This window comes from Ascochyta rabiei, chromosome 21 (genome assembly GCF_004011695.2).
Source record: "Ascochyta rabiei chromosome 21, complete sequence".
Taxonomy (NCBI): Eukaryota; Fungi; Ascomycota; class Dothideomycetes; order Pleosporales; family Didymellaceae; genus Ascochyta; species Ascochyta rabiei.
The window spans coordinates 904560-920085 of NC_082425.1; the positions used below are offsets into that span (position 1 = coordinate 904560).

Here is a 15526-nt window from a genome sequence, read left to right on the forward strand (position 1 = left end):
CTCCCTTCCAAGACGGCTACTGTGTCTCTTGAGAAAGTCACCCCCATACTGCATACTCCGCCTGACCGAAACACACCATCTGCCCGGCGCCATTGTCGAACTCGCGTCAATCTATCGGTGAACTCGCCCTCTGCTGATCGCATCGTGGGAATCTTAGTGACCGTAAGTTGTGCATCGTTGCTCCAGTGTTACACCACACCCCCAGTATGCCTGTGATCTGCGAATGCAGTACGCGCAATGAGTGCCAGCCTCTTCACAGTTTGGGCAAGGCTGATCGTCGCGCCTATCATCTACCACAGTAGACCTCTTTCCACCTTTCTACCTATGAGCAGCCCGTGAACTACTTGTTTGTCTGGAGCTGAGACCCACCACACTGACGTAACGAATATCACAGTCGTCATAAAGCAAAACACAGGCGCTTAGGAGCTCAGCGCAAATGTCGTCGTGCAGGTTACGGTGGGAAGATGGCTTCCTTCTTCGTTGCTGAAATCGCCATCTCGATGTTCCCGTCACTGTCGGTCTATACTTCCACAACAGCATTTTTTGAGGCCGCCAGGAGCTTGATCCTACGACGGAGCTGGTATTTGGTCTTGCACCGAATAATTCTAGTTTAGTATGGTGTGCGGTGCAACACCAAGTATCATCTCCTTCGTATACCACCAGCGTATCTCCCAGTGACTGTCGGCCTTGGGAGCTTGTCTAGTGCTGCACGGCGATCCGCAGCTCTTAGGTTTGTGGAGACCCCGGGTTTACAGATCACTGCCACGGCTGTACTAGCGTGACCTACATCTCCCCGGAATGTTTTCGCGACGAGTACTGGTACCTAAGCCTCGCCTTCGTATCCGGTCTTAGAGCTACCTATAATACATGACCAATCCCAGTCGCGGCCGATGTACCTGAGTACCTCCGATGTTCGCGCTACTTCAACAACACGCGCAGGCGGAGTTTGCCAGTAGGGTACCGCCTCAACAACAGCGACACGTAATTGTCCTCGTAAAAGAGAAGGTGGATCATTAATTTGCTCAGGGTATCTATGCTTCATCGAATGTCCTCGTTTAGCTCTCTGATGTATTCTCAGACTCCGCAGCTGTCAAGTCGGACATGTGGCTTGTTGGTGGCAGTCCGCTAGCATGCTGGCGAAAGGAAATTTAACGCAGCTAGAAAGAGCACATTAACATCTTGCCCAGATTGGAGAAAGGATAAGCAGCATACCAAGGTTGTCACCCGTATTACATGTCTGCGCTGTGCAAGAAGTCACGGCGTCGAAGAATGGGCCGCACAGGCAGTCGTCGCTTTTATTGGGATCACAGCCCGCCTTTCTAGCGGCCTCATTCCAGCAATCAGTCTGTGGCGCTATTAGCTACTAGCTTTGTATCGAAAAAAGGATATGTTGAGCGTACTGGACATTTGCCCACTTTTGCAACGTTCTTCCCTACATCAGCATCGCCACCCTTCGGCGGCGGCGGCGGCGGCTTTGGACTTGCTACGGGGCTCGCAATGGCAACAGCCGCAGCGCCCACCAACACCGCCATTGAGATCTTGATTCTCATCTTCTCTGGCTCTTGTTCTGTAACGATTGGAAGGGTTTAGAAGAACAGTGTACGCGTCAGTCCGTATGGAGGTGGACTGTGCAGTTTGTGAATATGGCAACAGCACGACGGCACAATCCACAGGTACACACGTACCTGTTATATGTCGACGAGAAGTACCGTTGCGAAAATGCGTCAGTTTGAGGCGCGCAGCGTAATAACGGCCAGGTTCTATCGTTCATGCAGTCCCTGTTTCGGACTCCTGTCGCACTATCGGTTTCGAGGTCGCTGAAACGGGAGGCAAGCAACAACGTGAGAATATCGACCACGATGGAGTACGGCGATGATGGCCGTCAAAGAGACGTGGTGGTGGGTGGAGCTGGTATAGCGATTGACATATAGCCAGAGGACTGGGATGTCTACGGCACAACATCTCGCCTCGACCATCAAGGACGCTACATCGCGGCATGCAGCTGCACACACGTCGCTCCTCCCACCTTCACTAGCTGTCCTAGACATGTCACTTGACTGAGCCGGCAACCGATCAAACCGTCTCAGCAACTCATGTCCCCGTCTCGCAACTCAACGTTCCAGCGATTCCATCACTATATCCGTCCTCGGCCGGTGGCTAGCTGCTTCACCAGCCGGCTATACGCACAGTCGATGCATCTGAGCTGCAAGCACGGCATGTGAAATCAGGGTACCGCGACGCCTCAGGCTCCTCAAACGAAACCTGCGTGTGAGTGATGGGAGACGTTCATCTACGTGAAGCAAATCCCTCGGCTGTACATCCGAAGGTGTTTCAGATGGTTCTGAGCGTGTTCTGGAATAGCGGCAGTATCGATTGCGTGTGCACTGTCAGGCAGCATTGAGGCAGAGTCGTGCATGCGCGTTTGGAGTTTTCCAGAAACCACGATTCTTTTCATACTCGTCCAGTTTCCTGCTCCGCCGTCGTGACCCCTTGCTTGATCTCCCGTCTCCCATCTCCCATCTCCCATCTCCCACTATCCCATCAGAAGAACAACCACCCCCACTTCCGCGCCCACCCAGCCTCCATGCTCCACGCCCGCGGATCCCAACACGCGGCGCCAGCCCTGATCTTGAAACTCGGCAGGACGAAAATGTCGTTCAGGAACTCCTCGAGATCCACTACGCCCTGCAGCCGGATCAGCGAGTCTCGTAGCTTGGGGAAGGGAAGCCGGTCGATCCATTGGAAGTGCACGGTAAGCTGCTGCGAGGCCGTGGGGCGGAGCGGGACGGGAATCGATGGGTTTGCAGGTGGGGACTTGGAGGCGAGTAGGGTGCCGCAGGCTAGAGAGAGGATCTGGCCGTTCATGAAGAGTGCAGTGAAGACGTTTAGTGGTAGTTGGAGCTGTAGGGCTTCGGGAGAGGGTAGGGGTAAGTGGAGGTTGTTGGGGAGTAGGTCTGGGTCTGAGAGAATGGTGTCGTTGGGGTCCGAGGCTAGCTCTGGGAGGTCGAGGTCGATGATCTGCCAGTGTGGTGTCGTGCTATCCAAGGCTTCTAGTGACGATGTGTACGTGCTGTTGGAGATCGAGTCGATGACGGCGAGCTCGCTGACGTTTTGGACACAACCTATGGGCGATGAGTCGTTGTCTGACGTTCGACTTGAATGCTGCGTGGAGGATTGTTGTACGGAACTTTCACTACGTTTGGCTTCGCGAAGACGTCTTCCTGATCGAGTCAATAGGTCGTTATTGTACTAGCATGAGACAGGAGCTACAAACTGCGTGCTCTCTGAGCTAACCGATCTTGGATTTGTTTGCGCTTCTTAGCATCCTTGACGGTCTGCCAGTCGTCATCTTCTGGTCTGGTTCTTTGCACCATCTTGGAAATTAGTATCGGTCTGCAAATGTAAGATTGAGCTTGATCATGCGCGATACGTGTTTGAAAGATGGTGCTGTGATGTGATCGATGGTGCTTACAAATGCATGTAAGCTCAGGCTGAACTAGGTATGGTGAGATGTAGAACGGAGGTCCATGAATAGGGATTGAAGCTCTCCATCGCTAATAGTGCGTCTTGCGATTCCTCAGAGCACCATTAGCAATTTGAGAAAGGATACAAGAGGCTCTGGGTGGGTACAAAATGCCTATTTGGGTAGTAGATGCATTGCTGGGAGAGGGACAGGTGCAACAGTCTTCAATCACCACATGACTGCAGTAGTCTTGTTCAAGGAACTAGGCGCTTTGTCGAATTAATATCACAATTCTATAAGATGAGGAATGGAGTGTAGAAATGCTGGAGGATGAAGGAAGCCGTGTCAAGCCCAAGCTTGCCTTCCGCAGTCGCTGATGATGTCGCGGGCCTTCCCTCAATCACACTCAAGACGCAGACACCTTACACCTTTAATCATGTCGCAGAGATCTGGGGTCTCTCCCATTTGCTACTGGACGTGGCGCATGCTGCTTTATTGTCAGATCTCGCTTGTGAACATACCTATTTCCAATGGGGTGTGCGGCTGGGGGCCGGAAAGGCTTGCAGCGTGCGCCCGCATGAGGCTGTGTTTGTACCCGGTCGCTCACAGCCCCAACAACCGAAGAGCTGAACTGCTGTTCTTGACGCCTTCGCAACCTCAGGACACGATCTCCGAGCCTGAATGTACGCCCACCACAATGCGCAACGATGGATCCCTTCTCGATCACTGCCAGCGTCGTCACACTAATTCAGGTATCGGCTCAAGTCACGGTTCTGGTAAAGCAGTTCCGCGATGAAGTCAATGTTGTCGACACAACGCTCAACGGGATATTGAACGACGTGGATGGATTCCAGCAAGTGCTGCAGTCGATGAAAGAAACCTTCGCTCAAGAGGACATTCAGGCAGAAGTGCAGACTACCGGTCACGTTGGGAGCCATTGGAAGAATCTGGCGAGGTCATTGAGTGATGGCGAGGGAACGCTGGATCAACTGCGGTCGCTTCTCACGAGCGTGAGCAAAAGCACCTCATTTCTTGATGCGACGCGAAAGCAACTCAGGTTGAAGAGCGCTATCGCGCAAATTTCAGGCTTTCGAGAGCAGATCCAGTCGTACCGTGCAGCTCTGCAGCTGTCTCTCAGCACAGTCATCGTGTAAGTGGATCCCGGAGACAGTGTTTGTGCGTTCGACACTCCAGAGACGAATGTGACACAGCTCGATCTCTATATACAGACATCTGACTGCTTCTCAGATGGAACCAGGTTACATTACAGAAGTCTACAGCCAAGCTGCCAGAAAGGGTTATACCCAACCTCAACAAACTGTATGACGAGATTCGCAATCTTGGTGCAGACCTCAACGCGAAGATCGAAAAGCTGCAAAGTACCGTGGTGAATCAAGGTTTCCACGCCGAGTCAGAACTCATCTCTTTGACCAACCTGAAAGAATGCGTGGAATCCGCGGCCGATGTCGTTTCGACCGCCTCTACGACACTAGGTCCAGAGGGGAGCGATAAAGCTTCTGCTAAGTACGGTTCGGATTTTGGCGACGTTTTCAAGAAAGAGTCGAACGAGACTATGCAGCGCTGGATGTCCTCGAACACAGTGTACGAATTCGACGACGTAGAAGCTCCAACTCTTGATCCCTCAGAGACCAGTACAGGGGATGCGCTCACTGTGTACGAATCAGACAGCGACTCTGACATTGAGAACGAGCTGGTCAGAGCATTGTTCAACAACGGGAAAAGGCGTAAAGAGCAGGGCGATTTGCATGGGGCGGAACGACATCTTCGAAACTGCTTGTCTAGATTCCCGTCTACTACGAGCTATACCTCACTTGCTTCGTCCCAAAGTACATCTATAACCGGCGTGTCCAAAGCCGAACTACTGGAAATGCTTACAGAGACTTATTGCCTGCAAGGATCCTGGACTCAAGCAAAATCAACAATGAAGGAAAAACTAGCAATTACAGAGCGCCAAACAGGAAAGAAAAGCGAGAGCTTCTTGTGGGACTCGTTCACGCTGTGCGAAATCTTATTGAACACAAAAGATTACACTGAAGCGCACATACACGGCCGGCAGTCACTGCGAGGTTTTAGAAAGCTGCGCGAGCCCGGCCACGATGGCTACGAAAAGACACTTGTGCTCCTTATAAAGATATGTAAAGAGCAAGAGAACCTTGAAGACGAAGAAGCATACGCCGCCCTTCTCGGTAGCTATCGAGGAAATCTGGCGACGCAGCAGTCCGCACCTGGCACTAAATCTAACACCCCGCAGGATCTGGCGAGCCCTTTGACCGATGCACACCCTCAGGATTTGACTTTTGCAGTAACAACGAAGTATATAGCTTCAGACGTATCTTTCCCTAGTTCGCGACGCATGTCAGGAAAGCCGAAGTCACCGGAGCGATGGGAACCATCCTCAAGTATAGACCCAAAGCTAGGTACTTCTTTAAATCGCGCCAACACAACCCACTCGGACGAGCAGTCCCCTTCTTCGATGCTTGGCAAGCTCACAACGAAACTTCCAGATGCGCGTGGAGGACTGAGCATGGAGAATGCCGCAGCGCAGGAGTTTGTGGTATCTACTCCAAATGGATGTGCATTGACTGGCGGAGAAACGAAACCTCAGACTGCTAAACTCACGCCTGGGCTCTCTTTAGCAACTCCTGACAATCACACATCACGCGCAGACGTTCTGACAAGGAGTCTTGAAGCTGCTCGCTCTTCCTTCAAAGGCCCACCAGAGGGAGACATCGCAATCAAACCAACAAACGAGACACTCAGTTCGAGTGCCACGAGAATCTCATCGAAAGCTACACCACAGCTCCAGAGCACGCTGCCTAGCGCTCACAGTCCGGACAGTGGAGACACATCATCCTATACTAAGCTTCTTGTCGCTCTTTGTCAGCAGGAGCTTGGAAGCAAGCCAGTATTTATGATTGGTCGCGGTCGTGAGGGCTACAATTGTATGGTCTTTGCTGATAGCTCCCAAAGAAGAGAGATAGCCAAGGTGACTGGTTGCAAGACTAGGGAGGAAGCCAGGCATAACGCGGCTTCGAAGGCGTATAAGGCGCTTGTATTGCTCTCGACACAATCTAGACCAACGACATCCACAAACAACACTACAGAGGAAGTACCTGTCCTGGCTCCGAACACGGAGCCTCCCGCAGCGCCCAGGGAAGGCCATGTCGACCCGCCAGCTTACACGCCAAATGAAGCACCTTCGAATCTGTCCAGCCCAGTCGAGTTTCTGCAGAGCATACCAGAGATCATGGTATCACCCACTCTCAATCAGACAACATTTTTAAGAAGCATGGCGTGCGATCCTGCGCAGTCTTTTCCTGTACGACGTGCAGCATCGGACTCTCGTCTTCCTTGGCACAAGAACACAAATGCCGAACCTTTTTCAAACCATACCAAGCTGCACACAGAAAGTTTTGGAGGACTCCATGGAGCGACTGCAAATCCAGATCTTCCAACACACCGTCGTGCGGCTTCCACATCTACACGGTTACCGGACTGGAAAACAGGAGAAGCCACGGGATTTTCGCATCCATCTAAGCTGATGGTACCAAGGCCAGCTCTGAAGAGCCCACACGGCTCGGACGACAGTCGCAAACGACCAACAGCTCAACCAAGCGTGACGTTTGATACTATCGAAGGCTCCGTTGAGCGATCCAACCATTCCAATCCCGACCCAGTTACACCAACATCTCGAAGCTTCTCGCTCTTCCCAACCTCAATGGCTAAAACGTTCTCGTTACAGGACCGCCGAAGCAAGAGCGATGATCCCAGCTTGACGAAGAAGAAATCGCTCCGATTTGCACTTTTGGGGTCTTCTTCAAAACGGAAGTCGCCCACGACTGCGTCTCCTGCATCCGAAGCTACTGGTACCCCGCCAGCTTCGAGCTCGATTAGATCTTGTCCCATATGCACGGCCAGTCTACATGATCTCAGCGATGATGAAGCATGGTCGCATGTAGACAGCTGCTTGGGCGAGTCTTCTCCTCAGATCACCAACACTGCATACGAGCTCCCCGCATCAGAGCCCAGCTTCTTTGCAGCTGAACTCCCAGCACCTTTCACACCTCCAACACCTTCCGGAAGTCGAGTAGGAGGACCTAACTTGCCAAGCTCGCCCATCCAGAGTCCAAGTGCAATGTCAGACTTGCACCGGGCTTTCTCCAGAAGAGACCTATCTGCGGACAAGTTCGAGATCGAGGACGAGGTGAACGTAGCGGTTCCGCCTGCAATGTCACCTCTGAGTCGATTCGAATTGAACCCTCTGCAACGTCAAGTGCTGCTTCTGGGTGATGCCAAGTGCGGCAAAACTTGGTTATCAAGGTAAGTCAATACCAGGCAGATGATTACTCGTGTCACTAACCCACCAAAGCGCTTGGTGTAATGGGGTCATTCCAAAGGTAGGGCATCTTCACGAATCCCGAGACTTGACTGATCCTCTCCAGCACACCCCATCCTCTGCAACGACCTTCACCAAGCCAATGGGCAGTCTGGAAGTGGTTGTACAAGACCACTCCGAAGTCGATTTCTTCCGAGACCATCTACGGCACGCCTCGTACGGCGTCGTGCACGCCGTCTTGCTGTGCTTCGACATCAGCTCGCCCGAGTCGTTCGACAACGTGGAGCACAAAGTACGCAACTGCAGAGTTGAGCTTCTTCGCGCTTCAAGCTGACCTGAGCTAGTGGAACCACGAAGCCGACCTGTACCTGAACAAGGTGCCGAAGATACTCGTCGGCTGCAAAAAGGATATCAATCGCGGGGGATCCCGCACGGTTTGGACGCGCGATGTAGGTCACGCACTGTCGTCTTTTCGAGTTGGCTTGAACTAATTCCTTCGGATGCAGGCGTATAAGCTGACAGCGAGAATCAGTGCGCGCGCATACTTTGAGACGTCGGCAGTCACAATGGAAGGGCTTGATATGCTCTTCAATCACGTGGCTCAGATTGCTCCGCGGTAGGTAGTCTTGGCCCTCGCATCGAGACTACACACGGGAGTGTACACCAGTTTTGTAACATCACCATTGGATTGGCGGATCATAGTCAGTCCCGCGATTCACGATGATATCGCCAGTGGACGCAGAAGTCTCGACATTGCATTTTGGATCGAGCTAGAAGAAGACGTGGCAGCGTTGATGGGGGATTGGAAGTGTATGGTATGATTACCTAACTGTTTTCGCATTTCGTATCGTGGAAGGATGCAAAAGTATATAGTGGTAAGGCCAAAGGGCCGGTGCACACGACGAATGATAGCTCGCAGGGAAGCGCAGGCGTCTATGTTGTTTAGCTTTCTTCCGGCTAACTAGGTGTGCACTCATGCCCGAGAGAACCGTGTGCTTTCCGCTCGCTCCAGTATCGGATGCGGTGGTCTGCTTTATTAGGAATCGAGCGCAAGTCAGTATTAGGTGTCCAGAAGATGTGTTTCAGGAAGTATTCAGTATTCATACAATCCAGCCATCGGCGTGCCCACTCGAGGCTGGGGAATTTTTTCTTCCTCTGACATCGGCCGTGTATTTCATTTCTTCATGTATGCTAGTATGTGGTATATTCGACAGCTTCAATCAGTCTTCGCGAATCGACCGTCGAAGCATCTAGTTGTCGTGCTTCTTGAGCAGCTCGTTGCCAAGCGCGATGTACTTGTCCTCGGCATCCTTCTGGCTCAGGCCGGCGTTGACCTGCTCTTGCCACTTGTTGTACTTCGCCTTGCCCTGCGTTTTGTCAGCGTTTGTCCTCGGTCGGCGCATTCTCTTGAGGTGCTTCAGACGCAGCTTCGAGAAGTTCGTGCTCCTCGTGTCGCGTTCGATGGACTGTGTTCGGGGTGTGCGCAATGGAGGGCGTCAACGTACAGCGAGGTTGAACATGCCAGGCTTCTCGGCCTTGCTGAAGTCCTTGCCCTCGGCAACCTTAGCGTAGGCGTACAGCTGTGGAGATGTAGTCAGCAAAGGCCAGGTTCAGAGCTGCATTGGATTGAATAATCCAGCACTGTAGCTTGATAGGTAGAGGAACGTACGTTCAGCTGCTCGTCGTTGCTAGGACCCTGCTTGCCGGCAGCCTTGAGCTTCTCGCCCATCTTGCTGACCTTCTGGTAGGTCTCGGTGTACTTTGCGGAAGGCATTTTTGGTAGTTTCTGTAGCTATCAGTCAGATGAATGGAGCTCTTTCAACAAGTTGGTAGCTTCATACGGTTGTGGTGTTGTTGTGTTTGGAAGATTTGTATGGGAGACGTGTTTTGGTGAGGGATGATGGCGCGGGGTGGGGTCGAGAACAGGTTAAGCGGTCTGTTGGTGGGACGCGCGTGGCAGTGACGTCCTTGCCCCAAAACGAGGCTAGTCGGCTGGACAGAGCATGCAATGTGACCATGATTCAAGCTCATCGATCTTGTGGTTGTTGATACCTTCATCTGTGCATGCAAATGTCTGGTTTGCCAGCCCATTCTTAGTGTTGCTATGTTTGATTCGACAAAGGCCTCTGACGCCTGCACATACTCCGTGTAATGCTCTAGTGATGCTGTTCCCCTTAGGTCCGAGTGTATCTCAAGCCCTGAATACTGAAAGATGTACCACAAGTCCACAATCCTAGCATCGACCTAGTTGTCGCTAAAAGCTCCCCAAACGCCCGTCTCCAAAAAAATCTTGCAGAAGTACAGATACCCTTCTGGGTATCTAGTAATGGCCATTCACCCCGTTGGCCCCGTTCGTTCCATTGATACCGTTGATACCATTGGTAAAAGGCTTCTCTTCAGAGCCCTTGCGGTACAGCTTACCGCCACAGCCTCTCAAGCGGTCTGCAGCTTGCTCAGGTGTAATATCGCGCTGAGGCTCGGCCATCATCTCATAGCCGACCTGGAACTTGCGGACAGTTGCACTGCGGAGGAGAGGTGGGTAAAAGTGGATATGGAAGTGACTGCACTCAATCTCATCGTTTGTGCCTTGCAGGGGCGCTTGGTGAATGCCCATGCCTTGAAACAATTAGTTACATGCTCAAGGCCGGAATGTGGTGCCTAAACTTACTGTAAGGGAACTGTGTCTCGAACAGGTTGTCATATCTGCGAGTGATTTCCGCAATGGCTTCTGCAAGCTGCGCACGCTCCTCTTTGTTGAAGTCGACTAGCGACCGCTTGTGTTGCTTGCTCGTAAGCAGAATCTCAAATGGCCATACACCCCAGTACGGCACACCAGCCCAGAAACCCTCGTTCTCAAACACCGTGCGGACTCTTTGTTCTGATTCCAACGCAGCGTAATCTGCAAGCATATGAGATCCGTTCTGCTCCTGGCGGTATTTGATCATCTGCTGCAGTTCTAGTGCAGGCTCTTCAGGCAGCGATGTTGTAGTCCAGACTTGGCCGTGAGGATGAGGATTTGAGCAACCCATCGCTGCACCCTTGTTCTCGAAGATCTGCATGTAGCGGTACTGTGCATTTGGTCTTTCCAGTTGTCCTTGGGCTAATTCCGGCATGGATCCTGTAGCGGCAAGCTTGGCCAGAGGTGACTTTGAATCCAGGTGTAATGTGTAAATGTTGGTCCAGGTCTCAATGATGGGGACAATCTGCGCAGGGGTCATATCTGCGAGGGTGAGGTTGTGGTTTGGCGAGAAGCAGATGACATAGCATTTTCCAGTGACAGCCTCGGCACGAAGTAGTCGCGATGCTAATGATTTGCCGTTGGAGTTGGGATGGTAGTCTTCCTGCTCTTCCTTGACCGCGCTAAAGTCATTCACAAACACATACGTGTTTTCAAACTTGGGGTTATTCTCTCCGTTTGCTCGTGTGTTGCTAGGACACAGATAGCACTGACGAGGTCAGCATGGGTATCACGTTACTTGCTAGGTGGGGTGGCACGCACCTTTGGGTCATACTCTGGAAGCGTGATCTTGGACGGCTCCTCTTGCGCACCTCTGGAGGGATTTAGCCACAGTGCCAAACGTGCGGGCAAGCCTATACTCACTGCCATGGTCGCTTTGTGCGGTGCGGCGAGACCAAGATCCAGCTTCCTCGCAGCAGGTTGAAGCGCCTGTGGGAGATGTCGTTGAGGACGGGGTCGGTCATGATGTGCGTTGCACGGTGTTGGGCCGGTCTCTAGGGCGGGCGGCGTAAGACACAATATATATCGGCGACAGATGACGCGAAGACGGGAGCCAGCGATAGTAGCATGACCTGGGCATAAATAGTGAAGAGCAACATCTGGAGCCCTTCACACGCTAAGAGCCACCAGGCGGAACCCTAGCCGTGTTGAGTATGTTGCACCCGAGGATTCAAAGTTGTGGACCAATCATGTCCAGGTGTGGTGAGCTGCTGTAAGCGGAAGACTATCCGAGCTCCAGCGTGGCATCAATCCGGTACAAGTGCACCTTCAACAACAACATTCGAGCTAACCACGTGCCTATTGAGGAATTATCCCGCGTTCCGTTCTCGCAGGGTTTTCACTATGGCGGCAATGATGCCGAGCGCTTCGACGTCTAATGCGGTCTACGACAACGACGCGGTGGAGCGGGACCTGATTGACCCTGATGATGGTACGTTGCAGCTGCCTATGGCATGGCATAGCATAGCATAGCCTGGCATGGCATAGCCTGGCGTATGCACAATGCACGGCAACACCAAGCTAACGGCTCCCAGCGACTCTCGACGACCTCGACGACCCACTGCAGGGAACTTCGGACCGCGCTCCGCTCACGGGAAGAATTGCGCCCGGCGGTGCCAACGCGCAGTCGTACTTGACATCGAGCATCCCTGGCGAGGACCGCCGTGCACCCACCAACACCATCGACGAGACGGTATGGGAGACGCTGTCGCGCGACCTGCTTGCCATCTGGGAGAAGCTGAAGCAGGTGCTGTACCCCAAGTACCTGCTTGGCGGCATCATGCAGCAGGGCGGGGGCATAGCAGCCGCTGAGCGCGGTGAAGCAGAGGGCTTCGGTGGGGGCATTAGGAACCTGGCAGGCCGATGGCCAGATGCAGATGTTCTCCTGCAGGCCGGTATGAGCGAGGGCCTGCGGGACTGGGACCTGTGGGGTCCCCTCATCTTCTGTTTGCTGCTCAGTTTGTTCCTCTCGCGGGGAGCAAAGGACTCGCAGAGGGATCTCGTCTTCTCCGGCATCTTCGCCATGGTGTGGATCGGCGAAGCTGTCGTGACGCTGCAGATCAAACTTCTGGGAGGAAACATGTACGTGTTGTTGGATGTAGTCACCCTCCACGGCCAGTTTGCTGATAAACCTCCAGTGCCTTCTTCCAGTCCGTCTCGATCATCGGCTACACGCTCTTCCCACTCGTCATCGCGTCCCTCCTCAGTGCAGTCGGCATACCGATGATAGTCAGAATACCAGTGTATCTTGTGCTTATTGCATGGTCATTAGCAGCAGGAGTCAGCATCATGGGCGGCTCTGGAGTAGTCAGGAACCGTGTTGGCATCGCAGTATACCCTCTGTTTGTTTTCTACATTGCGCTGGGCTGCATTTGCTTCATCAGCTGAGTTAGTTGTGTGTAAAGTATGCTGTACTATGCTGTACCAGGCGTTTGGGTGGGTGTCACGGACAGCAAGTCCCGTCTATGACAAGGGATTTTTTTTTCAAAACCACCAGTAGCTTCTCCAAAATTTCCTCGTAAGCTTTGCTAGCAGGCTTGAGTGAGGACGTGAAGTTGACGTGCCGCTTGGGTCCAAGTTCTAGACCCCACTACACTATTGACCTCGTCACATCGACAACACACTCGACAGCCAAGTGCCAGCAATCTGCGCCGTACCGTCCAGTCGCCTCCCCCAACGCGCTTCCACCCGCGTGCTTCCCTGTTCACGCGTTTCTGCCTAGATTTTGAAGTTGCATGTTTCAAAACGAGCGCATTGTTCTGCAGATCTGAGAAGATAGTCAAAGGCGCATTGACACGAACCCACCGCGGCAGCGGCTCTTCACCAAACTCGAGCCCGCGACTCTGAACAACACCAGAGTTTGCACGGCACAATTTCGACATTCACCCGGCCAACATACTTACACTGCTCTGGGCGTGAAGGAGCAGCCGGCCGTAGAGAGCAGCTCATCTCGAGGCTCCGCCGCAGCACCTACGCAAGCTTACCGTCACGCTACCACCCACGCCTGTCACCACCACAAACGCTACTACCATTGCAGTTGAACCCACAATCTCTCAGTGCACGCAGGTACGCATCCCAGGTAGCACCAGCCAACACTGCTGTCTTTGCACGACACCGCAATCCGCCTCTCCGACCCCTCACATAGCGCGGTCTCACAGCAGTCGACACAGCCAACATGGGCTCATCGGAGCAGCAAGATTTGGCACCGGATGCCTCAAAAGCTGCCGTCTCGCCAGCACGCAGCGACAAGAGCAGCGACAGTGAGGGCAGGCCGGTCCGCGAGAAATTCTCCAAGACGAGCATTGATGCCACCGCAAATCCCATACCGAACCTACGGCAAACCACGACAAACAAAGCAAACGGCAGTGTGCAGCCAGGAAGCCGCAGCGCATCAGGATCAGACAGCGAGCGCGGACGGTTACGGAGGAAGCGCAGCCGAGAAGATCTTGGGGATGATGTTGAGGCAGACCAGCAACCTGACAAGAAGCAAGAACGACTAGAGAGGTCCTCGGCGAAGCCTGAGAGGCATGTGCGCAAGCGATCGAGAGATCTCACCAAGGACCTTGAGGCTGGGGCCCTGGCCAAACCCACGTCTAGCTCCGTTTCCAGGATCGAAGAAACTGATGCTGAGATGGCGTCTCCGAGCAAGGATGCATCGAAGCCAACAGATGCCAAATCTTCCACCGGTTCAAGCCCAAAGAACAAGCGCCCACGCGACGAGACGGAGGGCTCCGAGGCCCCTGAAGTAAGCACAAAGGACGCGCCTGTAAACGGCCAAACAGCCTCGAAGGCAGGAGACGAGCGCGAATCGAAACGAGTGCGGGACAAAGAAGAAGCCAAGCCTCCGACCCCCATTCCTGCTGGCAGCGGGTTCGCGAATACGTCTGCAGCATCTCCATTCGCCGCCATGGCTGCAAAGCCTGCAGCACCCAAGGCCTCTGACAAGACGGAAGCTCTACCCCAGACATCGGAGGACAAGTTTAAGGCTTCCGCATTTGGCAGCTTAGCAAACTCGAGCACTTCGCCTTTCGGTGGATTTGCTGCTGTTGCTAAGTCGGGATCTCAGTTTGGCGGTGCACCCAGACTCAGCTCCTTTGCCTCGCCCTCGGCAACTTCATCCACACCAACAACGTCTTCTGGAAGTGGTTTTGGCTCGCTGGGCGGTGCTAAGACCAGCTTTGGCAGTGGGAGTATCTTCGGTGGTGCATCAAGCAGCCCCTTTGGCGGCTCTTTTGCCTCGAAGCCGCCCAGCACTACTTCGTTCGCAACACCAGGTGCTCCAGGCATCACCGGTCTTAGCTCGAAGCCTGAGCGCGCTTTTGGTGCCCCTGGCGACAAAGTACAGGAGGATGGCTCCGACCAGGACGATGACGACGCAGACAAGACAGAAAAGGATGCAGACGAAGATCAGCGGCCAAGCGCGTCTCTGTCTAGTGCAGCCCGTAAGTGTCGTACACTGCCAACTCAATCCCTTTCTAACATTGTACCAGCCAAGGAGACAGGCGAAGAGAACGAAACTTCGGCATGGATCGGTCGCGCAAAGCTATATACCATGGATGGCGAAGGTAAGGAGCGAGGGTGGAAAGAACGTGGCGTCGGTAACATCAAGCTCAACGTTACCCTGGACGAGCCACGAAAAGCACGCTTTGTTCTGCGTGCGGATGGCACACACCGTCTCATCTTGAACGCTGCCGTCACAAAGCAATTGGTCTTTGGCGCAGACTCGCAAGGGGCAAAGCCCAAGGACGGTCGGCTGCTGTTCAACTCGCCAAACGCAGACGGGAACTTGGAGATGCATCTTCTCAAGGTATGTTCTAAGTAGATGTCTCCGTGTCGTCACACTGTTAACAATGCACGCAGCTGAAGTCGGAACGCGCCGTTGAGCTCTGGGAGCAGGTCGCCAAGGTTCAAGAAGAGGAGCTGTAGAATGATTTTTTCCAACAATCACCAGCCGTTCAAGTGACGCACT

The 15526-nt window shown here is 53.3% G+C and overlaps 7 protein-coding genes across 7 annotated transcripts, besides 3 other annotated features; 3 read left to right on the forward strand and 4 right to left on the reverse strand.

The window, feature by feature from the left end:
- Window positions 1–823: 823 nt before the first annotated feature.
- Window positions 824–1042, reverse strand: EKO05_0011140 (uncharacterized protein; the record flags this gene model as incomplete). Its single annotated transcript, XM_059637925.1, has 1 exon — window positions 824–1042. One exon carries the CDS (start codon window positions 1040–1042, stop codon window positions 824–826), a length of 219 nt encoding a protein of 72 aa, XP_059493908.1.
- A 412-nt stretch (window positions 1043–1454) lies between these two features.
- Window positions 1455–1473: a tandem repeat.
- Window positions 1474–2497: 1024 nt separating this feature from the next.
- Window positions 2498–2543: a tandem repeat.
- EKO05_0011141 (uncharacterized protein) lies at window positions 2542–3374 on the reverse strand (the record flags this gene model as incomplete). The annotated part of the gene is made up of 2 exons (XM_038943952.1): window positions 2542–3221; window positions 3275–3374. 2 exons carry the CDS (start codon window positions 3372–3374, stop codon window positions 2542–2544), a joined length of 780 nt encoding a protein of 259 aa, XP_038793391.1.
- A 796-nt stretch (window positions 3375–4170) lies between these two features.
- Window positions 4171–8440, forward strand: EKO05_0011142 (uncharacterized protein; the record flags this gene model as incomplete). Its single annotated transcript, XM_038943875.1, has 6 exons — window positions 4171–4613; window positions 4712–7804; window positions 7854–7881; window positions 7927–8112; window positions 8165–8269; window positions 8327–8440. The coding sequence occupies 6 exons, from the start codon at window positions 4171–4173 to the stop codon at window positions 8438–8440; spliced, it is 3969 nt and encodes a 1322-aa protein (XP_038793392.1).
- A 630-nt stretch (window positions 8441–9070) lies between these two features.
- EKO05_0011143 (uncharacterized protein) lies at window positions 9071–9838 on the reverse strand (the record flags this gene model as incomplete). The annotated part of the gene is made up of 4 exons (XM_038943786.1): window positions 9071–9187; window positions 9326–9400; window positions 9490–9606; window positions 9662–9838. 4 exons carry the CDS (start codon window positions 9836–9838, stop codon window positions 9071–9073), a joined length of 486 nt encoding a protein of 161 aa, XP_038793393.1.
- A 302-nt stretch (window positions 9839–10140) lies between these two features.
- On the reverse strand, window positions 10141–11522 carry EKO05_0011144 (UDP-glucose--hexose-1-phosphate uridylyltransferase; the record flags this gene model as incomplete). The annotated part of the gene is made up of 4 exons (XM_038943836.1): window positions 10141–10436; window positions 10489–11266; window positions 11320–11371; window positions 11422–11522. 4 exons carry the CDS (start codon window positions 11520–11522, stop codon window positions 10141–10143), a joined length of 1227 nt encoding a protein of 408 aa, XP_038793394.1.
- A 379-nt stretch (window positions 11523–11901) lies between these two features.
- Window positions 11902–12945, forward strand: EKO05_0011145 (uncharacterized protein; the record flags this gene model as incomplete). The annotated part of the gene is made up of 3 exons (XM_038943933.1): window positions 11902–11989; window positions 12093–12639; window positions 12696–12945. 3 exons carry the CDS (start codon window positions 11902–11904, stop codon window positions 12943–12945), a joined length of 885 nt encoding a protein of 294 aa, XP_038793395.1.
- Window positions 12007–12058: a tandem repeat.
- Window positions 12946–13732: 787 nt separating the features above from the next.
- On the forward strand, window positions 13733–15483 carry EKO05_0011146 (uncharacterized protein; the record flags this gene model as incomplete). The annotated part of the gene is made up of 3 exons (XM_038943732.1): window positions 13733–14999; window positions 15048–15364; window positions 15418–15483. 3 exons carry the CDS (start codon window positions 13733–13735, stop codon window positions 15481–15483), a joined length of 1650 nt encoding a protein of 549 aa, XP_038793396.1.
- Between the last annotated feature and the right edge of the window lie 43 nt (window positions 15484–15526).